Source organism: Chrysochloris asiatica, unplaced genomic scaffold, assembly GCF_000296735.1.
Source record: "Chrysochloris asiatica unplaced genomic scaffold, ChrAsi1.0 scaffold00091, whole genome shotgun sequence".
Taxonomy (NCBI): Eukaryota; Metazoa; Chordata; class Mammalia; order Afrosoricida; family Chrysochloridae; genus Chrysochloris; species Chrysochloris asiatica.
Genome location: NW_006408609.1, coordinates 7,357,300 through 7,369,553, shown reverse-complemented (window position 1 = coordinate 7,369,553; position 12,254 = coordinate 7,357,300). Strand labels below are relative to the sequence as shown.

The 12,254-nt window shown below is 33.9% G+C and overlaps 1 protein-coding gene across 1 annotated transcript in view; it reads left to right on the top strand.

Annotated features, from left to right (window-relative positions):
- Nucleotides 1-3,834: 3,834 nt before the first annotated feature.
- LIPI (lipase, member I) overlaps nt 3,835-12,254 on the top strand; it is a 75,088-nt gene continuing 66,668 nt past the window's right edge. The window contains exons 1-2 of the mRNA XM_006866448.1: nt 3,835-3,880; nt 9,834-10,219. Coding sequence (XP_006866510.1) covers nt 3,835-3,880; nt 9,834-10,219 — 432 coding nt within the window. The remainder of the gene's footprint in view (nt 3,881-9,833; nt 10,220-12,254) is intronic.

The following is a 12,254-nucleotide window of genomic DNA, read 5'->3' as shown; positions in this document are numbered from 1 at the left end:
CTGGGTTCTATGAAGAAAAACGTGGCATCAGGATTGGAGGAAGACTCATTAACAACCTGTGATATGCAGATGATACAACGTTGCTTGCTGAAAGTGAAGAGGACTTGAAACATTTACTTATGAAGATCAAAGAACACAGCCTTTGATATGGATTACATTTCAATGTCAAGAGAACAAAAATCCTTACCACTGGACCAATAAACAACATTCTTATCAATGGAGAAAATACTTAATTCTTCTTGGATCAACTATCAACACTCATGGAAACAGCACTCAAGAAATCAAATGACATATTGCATTAGGCAAATCTACTGCACAAAACCTTTTAAAGTGTTGAAGAGCAGATATGTCACCTTGAGGACTAAGGTGCGCCTGACCCAAGCCATGGTATTTTTAATAACCTCATATGCATGAGAAAGCTGGACAGTGAATAAGGAAGATCGTAGAAGAATTGATGCTTTTGAGTCATGATGTTGCAGGAGAATAATCAAAGTGTGATGGGCTGCCAAAAGAACCAACAGATTCGTTTTGGAAGAAGTGTAGCCAGAGTGCTCCTTGGAGGCCAAGATGGCCAAACTTCATCTCTCATACTTCAGACATATTGTCAGGAGGGATATCATGTTTGGTAAGGTGGAGGGACAGAGAAAGAGAGGAAGACCCCAAACAAGATGGATTGGCCAAATGGCAGCATTAATGGACTCAAGTGTGGCAACAGTAGTGAGGTTGCCAGGAATGGGCAGTGTTTCGTTCAGCTGTGCATAAGTTCGCTATGAGTTGGCACCGACTTGAAGGCACCTAACAATAACAACAATACACCTGGATGTCACCAGGTGGAATACACAGAAATCCAATGTACAATACCTGTGGAAAGAAATGATGGAAAGTCTCCAAATCTTCAGCCAAAACTAGACTGTGGAACAGATCATCAGTTGCTTATATGCAACTTTAGGCTGAAATTTAAGAAAATTAAAGAAAGTTCACAAGAGTGAAAATATGACATTGAACTTATCCCACTTGAATTTAGAGACCATCTGAAGAACATATTTGATGCATAAGACACTAATGACCAAAGACCAGAAGAGTTGTGAGATGACAATAAGAACATCACACAGGAAGGAAGAAAAGTTCATTAAGAAGACAAGAAAGGAGGAAAATATCAAAATGGATGTCAGAAGACACAATGAAATTTGCTTTCCAGCATAGAGATGGTAAAGCAAATGGAAGAAATGAAGAGCTAAAACAGATGAACAGAAAAATTTAAAGCACAGCTAGTGAAGACAAAGTCAAATATTATAACATATTGTTATAATATTTGTTATAAAGATCTGGAGTTAGGAAACTACAAGGGAAGAACATGCTCAGCATTTCTCAGGCTGAGGGAACTGAAGAAAAAATTCAAGCCTTGACTTGAAATATTGAAGGATTCTATGGGCAAATTATTGAATGATGCAGAAATCATCAAAATAAGATGGAAGGAATAAACAGTCACTGTACCAAAAAGAAATGGTTGATGTTCAACCATTTCAAGAAGTAGCATATGATCCAGAGCCAATGATATTGAAGGAAAAAGTCAAAGTGTCGTTGAAGGCATTGGGAAAGAACAAGGCTCTGGGAATTGATGGAATACAAAATGTAATATTTCAACAAACTTATGTGGCACATGCCAAGAAATTTGAAGAAAAACTACCTGATCCACTGACTGGAAGAGATCCATATTTATGTTCATTCCAAAGCCAGGTGACTCATTGGAATGCAGACATCACTGAGCAACATTGTTAATATTGTATGCAATTAACATTTTGCTAAAGGTAACACAAAGATGACTGCAACCATTTATTGACAAAGACCATCCAGAACTTCAAGCCAGATTCAGAAGAGGATGTGGAATAAGGAATGTGATTGCCTACGACAGATGGATCTTGGCTAAAAGCAGAGAATACCAGAAAGATGTTTACCTGTGCTTTATTAACTACACATAGGCTTCCAATTGTGTGGATAATGACAAACTGTGGACAACATTGCAGAGAATGAGTATTGTGGAACACTTAATTGTGCTCAAGAGGAACCTATACATAGACCAATAGGCAGTTGTTTGAACAGAACACGGGAATGGTTTAAAATTAGGATAGTTGTGCACCAGGATTGTATTCTTTCACTATATTTATTCAATCTGTATGTGAGCAAATAATCAGAGAAATTGATTATGTGAAGAATATGGCATCAGGACTAGAGAAAGACTCATGAACAACCTGTGATATGCAGATGATACAACCTTGCTTGCTGAAACTAAGAGGACTTAAAATACCTACTGATGAAGATCAAAGTCTCTAGCCTTTAGTATGGGTCGTGCGTCAATATAAAGAAAACAAAACTACTCACTGCTAGACCAATGAACAACATTCATAAAAATGGAGAAAAGATTGAAGTTGTCAAAGACTTCATTTTTCTTGGATCAACTATCAACACTCATGGAAGCAGCAGTCAAATTAAACGACGTATTGTATTAAGCAAATCTGCTGAGCAAGACCTCTTTAAATTGTTGAAGAGCAAAGGTGTCAGTTTGAGGACTAAGGTGCACCTGACCCAAGCCATGGTATTTTCAGTAGCCTCATATGCATGTGAAAGTTGGACAATGAATAAAGAAGACTGTGGATGAATTGATGTATTTTGTGTTATGGTTTAGAGTAGAATATTAAAAGTACCATTGATAGAAAAACAAACAAATCTGGATTGGAAGATATCCAACCACAATGCTCCTTAGATACCCAGATGAAGAGACTTTTTCTCTCACATTTCAGATATGTTTTCATATCATAGCTGGCACTAGTTCCTGGAGAATGATTTCATGCTAGATAAAGTGGAGGGTCAATCACCAAAAAAAGAGGAAAACCCCCAATGAGATGAATTGTCACAGGGGCAACAGCAATGGACTCAAGATTAGGAACAGTTATGAGGATCTGGCAGAATTTTGTTCTGTTGTGCTTAAGGTTGCTATGAGTCAGAACCACCTCGATGGCACCTAATAACAACAGCAGCTCTTACATATCTTTTGAAATTTGAAGACTTCTTTAAAAAACAAAATTTCCTTCTTGAACTTTTAACGCATGTACTGAGAACAAGCCTGCTTTCTATGCTTAAGAAGTCTCTTGCTAGCAGGAAAATAAAAGAAAATATGAGTAAATATCTAAAAGGAAACCTATAATTATTTTAAAAACAGTTGTCATTTAAATAGCAAGTATATTTTTATTTTTTTTCAAATATTGGCTATAAAGAGGTAAGTCAACATTTTAAATTTTAAAACAGGCTCAATTTGTGATGGAAAATGTCACGAATCATGTTTTATACTATACAGATTGAGGGCTGTGAACCTCATTATTGATTTTGTGGAATATAGAGGATAAATTAGTTTGTAATAAAAATGAATATAAACACAACTTTTTCTGACTCTTTCCATTTCTAGCATTTTGTAGCTTCATATTTGCTCCAGCCTTTCAATGATTTTTTTCCCCTCTGACCACTTCTTAAGTTGTGAGTTTAAAATGAATACAGAAGGATGTAATTAGCCTTTCCTTCGCCTTAAATTCACCTTTTAGAGCTGAATATTTGTTTGTGACTTATTACAGATTCTGCAACTTAAAAATCCTTCATGCAACCACAAACTAAATGGAAGAAAATGAACTACCTCACATTTTCAACAAGGAGGGAGGAGCAAAAGGTCAGGCACTTGTTTATAAAATGTACCAGACTGTGGCAATCCTACTGAAGAGAAACCTTACTGAATTGAAAACTACCTTTTCTGTGTGTGAATCTGAGTGCTTCTTTTAGTTTAATATAATGAGAGTATACATATTCCTCTGTTTGATATGTTGGGCAAGATCTGGTAAGATAATTATTATAATTTTATTTGTTTAAAAATCATACACAAAAAATATCAGTTTGGTGTATATTTGGGGATAAAGAAAGCTATGACAGCATTATATAAGATATATGGATATTAATTATACTAAACACATTTTAAATACTAAGAATGTTTATATATGTGTGTGATAAATTGCATTTTGTTTTTCAGATATCATGTACATATTTTTATTAGATGATATAAACAGACACTAAACAGAAATACTCAAGAAAGTTAGAATATTTCAGAAATAGAGATATTCAGTGTTTGAAATTCATGACAATAAATTTCTTGTTTTCGTTTCATATATTCAAATAGCATTTATTTTGAGAATAATTCTTACATAGGTGATTTATCAACTGCAAATACAAAATGACTCTTTTTTTTTCCCTCTGGCTTAGCAGAACTGGTTTATGGCAATAAGGCGTACTAATTTTAGTAATATTTATTGTTTCATGATGATAAAGTGGAACTACTAGTTCTACTTCATGGTAATAAAAATGTAACAAATTAAAAATTCAAGGTGAATAGTTTTCTGTAGGAATTTTGCAACAGCTGATACAATTTCTTTGGGTTTTAACTGTCTTCTAATTAATTTAAAAAAATTGAACGCATATAAACTTATATAGTTTTAAATTTTTACTAGAAATTTATACTACTTCTTGTTTTATTTTAAATTGGATATTTGAGATAAATATAAATTTGAAAATGTTTGTGTTTAGTAAACCTGCATTCTAAAAGATATTCATATGCAATTTTACATTTATATTAGACTCATTTGGAAATTCCCCATAGAAATTTTCTATGACATTTCTCTCCTTCCCTCTCAGCATTTTGAGCTACTACATACTTAAGTATACGTCATGTTCATCAAATTGTAGTAATTTACACATGTTTCCTTTTCCATAGAGTTTTAAATTGCTGATGTTATTAGAAGCAACTAATCAGTTTTTTCTTCTGAGGTACCTCTGGGTTTTCTCAAACTTCCTACCTATCAGCAACCAAATGAAATAACCATTTGTCCTACAATGTATAACTGTGGCACCTAAATTTGAAATTGCAAAAAATCTGAAAGTTAAGCCCCTGATTTTATGTGTCATCTTAATATAGTTCATGCTTTAAATTTAATTGACAGACTTTCTGAGATTATTGTTTTGATTATCAGTTTTGATAGGCAGTTCCCTAAAATTTCAATCGGGAAATGTTAGCTAGAAGTTACTCAGTATGTTTCTAGCTCTGTTGACAGTGAACTTCTTGTATGGTGATAGTTAAAATTGAATAATAAGACTTTTAAATATTAACAATAGCAAACAAAATAATAAGGGAATCACATATTTAGTTCAGTTATTCTCCAGATCGTTCTCAACTCATGCAAACCCTTGTGATTTCTCTATTTCCTTTGAACCACCATCTGCCAAGGAAACTTGGTGAAATGTAATGTATTTTTTAAGTGTTTTATTTGAATTATGCCTTTCCTGTTCTTTTTTTAATGTAGAGGTTTCTGATATACATGAGTATGTTTCATACCCTTTAATACAGAAATCTTTCATTAATTTTTCTTGGAAAATTTTTTTTTGTAAAATTGAGATTACTCAGGCTGTTTTAAAAGTATTTAAAATAGAATACAATGCAAACGGAGCAGCTGAACATACTACAGGTCGTCTCCAACTCGAAGTCACAAGTCAGTTCTGACATAAGTTGAATACCTTTTTTAAGATTAATTTTAATTATTATTGCCTTTTATTATCAGTATCTTTTAAAATCTGACCTCTATTTGTCTTTAGCAGTTGAAAACATTGCTTATAATCATCTGCCAGTGCACATCTGAGAATGACAACATCAGCAAATTATATGCTTGGACACTGTATGTAGTGCACTACACCAGGGTTCGCTGGTAGCATTAAGTTTTAGTTATTATCATTTAAAATTGTATTTTATGCTTTCTGATGCCTCCAGGTAGATGTGATCAGGAGATGGGCTTCCCTTTTCACTGTTCGTCCTGAGAAATTTCAAGATGCCAGTATTGGTAGTTGTGATGTAACTCAGGATTTAATTTCATCCTATTTCCTTTTTAGTCTGCCTGTTCTACTCCACAATCACTGTTCGGGCCTTTTTCCTAGTGATAAATAGTTCAGGGTCAGCTGTGACAGTTTTGCACCGACATTTGGTTTTAAGTGGAAACTGTCACATTGAATTTTGAGGGGATCTGTGCACATGTGTAGTAGAACCCTCCAGGGGTGGGGGCAAGTGTCCACTCACTCAGGTACCCCTGTAGTCACCAGAATGGAGGTGTGTAGACAGCGAGAGACTAATGCACAGATACAATAATAAAAAAAGAATGCCCACACCTTTATCTCCGTGGTTCTATCAGTCATCTGTGGCTGCTTGGATCCTTCCTCCATTTGGTCTCGCCCAAGATGGTAGCTCCAGGAACAACTGAGCATCTTGAATTAGAAAGCAATGGATATCTTGTTTCTGCCACAAATTTCCCTAGCTGTAAGGCTTCCAACCTTCTAAATATTCCTTTATATGTGGTTCAGAGTTCTGTCACCATCCCCTGAGCCTGCTTGGTCCAGTATTCTGTGTTGTTTCTGATGGAGATTCTCACTGTACTTCTGCCCAATCCACCGTTTTGTTTGCTCCTCCTTATCATTCATTATATCTTGATTGCATTTTTAAAATAAATTTCAGATTGAAGAAGTTGGTAGAATTTTTCTATCATCCTTATAGTGGTTGGCTTTTAGTGGTTGGTGCATAAATTTGAATAATAATGGTATTAAATGGTCTTCCCTGTAGGCACATGGATATTATCATATCATAACATTGTACCTCATTACTGATCTGGATATGTTCTTTTTGACAATCAATGCAACACCATTCCTCTTCAATTATCATTCCCGGCATAGTTAAACCATGTAGCTGTCAGATTCAAATGGCCAATACCAGGCCATTTCAGCTCACTAATGCCTAAGATATCAATGTTTATGCGTTCCATTTCATTTTTTACAATTTCCAAGTTTCATAAATTCTTACTTTGTACATTCCATATTCTGATTATTGATAGATGTTTACAGGTGTTTATCTTCATTTTGCGCTTTGCACCATCAGCAAATGAAGGTCCTGAGGGTTTTACTCCCATGGACTTTACTTCATTCTTATCATCCTGGTCAACTCTACTTTGAGGAAGCAGCTCTTCCCCAATCACAGTTTGAGTGCCTTTCAACCTGAGGAATTCCTTTTCCAGCACTATATCTTACAGTGTTTCTCTGCTATTCATAAGGTTTTCAGTGACAATATTTGGAAGTAGTTAGTTTCTCCTTCTTCCCCTAGTCTGTCTTCCTCTGGAAGCTCATCTGAAACCTGTCTACCTTGGGTGACCCTGCCGGTATTTAAAATACCCATGGCATAGATTCCAAAATCACAGCAACTCACAAGCAACCATAGTATGACAAACTGACGAATATGTGGTGGACCCTCTACTTTACCGTGCATGATATCCTCCATGGATTGGTCTCTTCTGATAACATGACCAAAGTTTGTGAGATGGAGTCTCAGCATCTTAACTTTTAAGAAATATTCTCGCTGTATTTCTTCCAATAGAGATTTGTTCATTTCCTGACAGTTCAAGGTCTATTCAATATTCTTCACCAATACTATAATTCAAAGCCATTAATTTTTCATTGGTCTTCCTAAATCATTGGCCAGATTTCACATATATAGGTGTGTGAAAAAAACATGGTTAGGGTCAAGTGCTCCTTAGTTCTCAAAGTGACATCTTTGTTTTGTTTTTAACACTCTAAAGTGCTCTTTTGCAGCAAATTTTTCCGATGTGATATATCTTGATTTCTTGACTGCTGCTTCCATGAATGTGGATTGTGTATCCAAATAAAATGGAATCTTTGACAACTTCATTTTTTTTCTTTGTTTTGTATATTTTACCTCTCAATATTCTCATTCCTTAATCCTCAGAACAAATGAAGTATTGAGATTCTTAACTTTCTCAAGTATTTCTCAACTTTTAGCCTGGGAATTGAATGCAAGTCTAGTTTGTCTTTCATTGCCTGACTCCTGTTTATCTTCTATATAATGTATCAATAATGCATATAAAATTTCCAATCTAGGATTATTGGAATGAGTGCATATTATTATTGGAGTCCTGGTCAGGCACTGTAAGATCAGCACTGGGAACCACAAGGTCAGCAGTTCAAACCCACCAAACTCATTGGAAAAAGTATACAGGTCACTATGAATCAGAACTGAATTGACCACTTACATCCACCACTATCACCACCCTCCCCACTACTACTACTATTGATTTATAAAATAGACTAATATATCATAATATGTGTAATCAGACTTATTTCTTGTCATTTAAATCACTTCTGTTTTTTCAGTTTTACAATAATTTGTAGTAGAGCATTCTTTTCTGCCTCCAGCCTCCCCAGGTTTGAGACAGATACTCTTGAGAGACAAATACTCTTAAAGCAGATTCTAAGAAATAGAATTACTGGAGGACCGTATACTAATATTTTTATGAGTTTTAAATACATATTGACAGACTGCTTCTTCAAATATATTATAAAATTAAAATTCCAGAAACATTATGAATCTATAATGTACTCTTATTAAAAATAAAAAAAGTATTATTTTGGAATTGTGTGTTTTTAAAATTAAAAATTGGATAGATGTAAGAAATATGAGAAAGAAGATAAAAACAGCCATTGTTTTAGTACTTAGTAATAACTATTGTAGTTGGTTTGACTTCATTCTTTCATTTTCTATGCAAGATCTTCTGGGATGGATATATGTAAAGAAAGAGAGTTAGGTAGATAGATAACTCACACATATGGATGTAAGTACTAGTACTATCATGATGGTATTTAAAGGATTTCATATTTTTAGTGTCATAATAAATTATCCTATGGACTTCCAGAAGAACAAACAAATATGCCTTGGAAAAAATACAATCAGAATGTTCTTTACACTCGTGGATGGTGAGACTTTGTCTCTTGTATTTTGGACATATTTTCAGGAGGGACTGGCAAAGTGCAAGGTCTGTGAAAAAGTGGAAGATCCCCAACAAGATGACTTGACACAGTGGCAGCAACAGTGGGTTCAAACCTAACAATTGTGAGGATGACTAAGACTGGGCAGTGTTTCCTCTTCTGTATATAGCATCCCTATGAATCAGAATTGACCCAAGGATACCTAATATTTAAAGATTTAATTAATGTATATTAATCAAGAAAATGAATATTTTAAGATAGTGTATGTATTATATATAAAATTTCAAAATAAATGCATCAGTTTTGCTTTCAGCATCCATACATATAAATAGCTTGTTACCTCATATTGATTATTAGATGGATTTACTTTGATGAAAATGCTCATCTATAGTTTTGGTTTGTATTTATTTGATAGTTGGTAAGGTTAAATATAATTTTATAATGCTTACTATGTGGGAGAAAGATGAATTTTTATGACCCTGCAAAGATTTACAGCCTTGGAAACCCTAGATAGGGTTGACCTAACAATAACAACATTGCTTATTGCAGGCACACACTATATACTTTCCTGTGATATTTCTGTTAAAATTCGATCAATTTATCTAATTTATTGTACATAATGCTTTCTTTATTAACAGTGTTAATGATTTAAGTAATACCTATTGGTATTATGCTCTGATATTTTATACAGATATAATGAATTATTGTTAATCAACCCATTTGATTATCATTTTTATCCTTATTCAAAGAAGCCTTTTTTTATTGTACTACTTTACACTTTATAGTTGTTCAATACATTAAACTGAAATGCTAATGAGAATAATTCCTTTATCATTTATATCCTTTTAGTCCAATTCTGCTTTAGCAACAGAAACAAATATGAAATTCTATGCCAGTATTTAATATGAATGAATTTTTTATTCTTCCAGAGAATAAAAGACCATGCCTTCAATTTACTCAGTTAAATGTAAAAGATTCCTTTCTAGATTTGTTTATGCCCAGAATGGAGGTAAATTTGATGATATATACACGAAACAACCCGAACTGTGCAGGGCTTCTGTTTGAGGAAGATCACTCACTTAACGTTCATTTCAACACAAAAAGGAAAACAGTCTGGATTATTCATGGATATAGACCAACAGGCTCTCCTCCATCATGGCTTGAGAAATTTCTAAGGCTTTTGTTGAATGAAGAGGATCTGAATATAATTATAGTGGACTGGAACCGGGGTGCTGCAACTTTAATTTATGATAGAGCAGTTAAAAATACCAGAAAAGTTGCTGAAATTTTGAGTTACTATATTCGAAAACTTTTGGTAAGTCTTGGAATTTTATGCATCATACAAATTACATAGTTCATAGTGTATTGCATGATACTATGAAGTGGTAAAAAAAAAAATAATAAAAAGTACATTTTCCCATAAACATTAGGAATGACTACTTTAATATATTAATGTACTTAGTCATCTTTTGTTTGTCCCCTTAAGTGGATAACTTTTAGGTCAAATATGATGACCAATGTTCTTAAAGACATGTAGTATCATTTTAAAAGCTTAGTTATGTAGTTTATTTTTAAATCTTACACTTTTTGAAAAGTTTGAACTCTACCTATAATGACTGACTTTAAAGTACCTGGGTGATAAATAAAGGTCAATCACTTACTGTTAACTAAAAAGTGGTGAGTGTACCCAAAAGCACATCAGAAGAAAGGCCTGGTGATCTTCTTCTGAAAAATTAGACATTGAAAACACTGTGCAGCACAGTTCTACTCTTACACACATAGAGTTACTGTGTGTCAGAACTGACTTAGGGGCAAGTGGTTATTATGCCTATCAGTTTTCCATATGAGTAAAATATAAATTTTTCCAAATGAGTAAAATATAAATAACAAGCTGCATACTAGTGTCATTTCGATTCTGCTTTTATAAAATGTAAACATTTGCAAAATTGATTATCAACTCAAATAGAGCAATTGGAATCTGTGTAATACTTAATGTTATACATATATACAATATTTTTAAAAAACATTAAAATAACTTAAAATGCATGCATACATTAAAATATTTTGAAATTAAAATAAATTTAAACCACTTCAGTTCCATAAGAGTGTAGTAGTATAAATATTCCCTCATGTAAACTGCTAAATGCTCCCTGGAGTCACATCTACAAAAGGTGTTCAAAATTTTGTCTTGAAAGAAATGAGTCAATCATTTTCTAGCTTGTGATGTGGGAGAATAATTTAAAATCTATGAGCTTCATTTAATCTTCTTTGAAGTGAGTATGATTGTTTCATTTTTTTACACATTCTGATCAGATAAAACAAAGATGTACTAAAAATCGATCTTTTTCACTTACCCCTTTGTGACTTTGGGCAAATCATAAATTTCTGAGCCTCAGTTTCCTTGACAAAGTGGAGATTTATTGGATGATATTTATTTAGCACTTAATGGATAGGAGGGAGTCCTGGTGTGGTGCTGTTGGCTGAGCACTTGACCACAGGAAGGTTTGAACCTTAAAGTTGGTGGCTTAAATTCACCAGCCACTCCTCTGAAACCCTATATAAAATTGCTATGAGTCAGAACTGACTCCACAGCACTTAACAATAACAACAAGGGACAGTTTATCTACCACTCATCTGCTAGTTTGTTATAGTGTGGTGGTTTGTGTGTTGCTGTAATGTTGGAAGCTATGGCACTGTTATTGAAATACAGGCAGGGTCGTACATGGTTGACTGATTTCAGAGTAGGAAGAAGTACAGGCAGACTATGTTCAAATTTTAGCCACTAAAACATTATGAATTGCAATGGAACATTGTCAGGTATTGTGTGGGAAGTTGAAAACATTTTGAATAGCAGCAGAACATTGTCAGATAAAATGTCTAAAGCTGATACCCTCAGGATGGAAGGTATTCATAATACGACTGGGGAAGAACTGCCTCCTCCAAGTAGAGTTGACCATAGTGACACAAATAGAGTCATCTTTTGGGACTTTCATTTGATGACAGGACACAACTCAAAATGAAGAGAAACATCTGTAACCATCCATTAATAATTGGAACATGAAATGTACAAAATATGAATCTAATAACATTGGAAACTGTCAACAATAAAATGAAAAGTATAAAGATCCATATCTTAGGCATCAGTGAGCTTCCTTGACAAAGTGGAGATTGGTGTTGGCCATTTTGAAATTATTGAATGATGCAGAATGCATCAAGAGAAGATGGAAGGAATACATCGAATCATTGTATCAAAAGGAAATGGTTAATGTTTAACCATCTCAAGAGGTACCATATGATCAAGAGCCAATGATACTCAGGGAGGAAGTCCAAAGTGCATTGATGGAATTTGC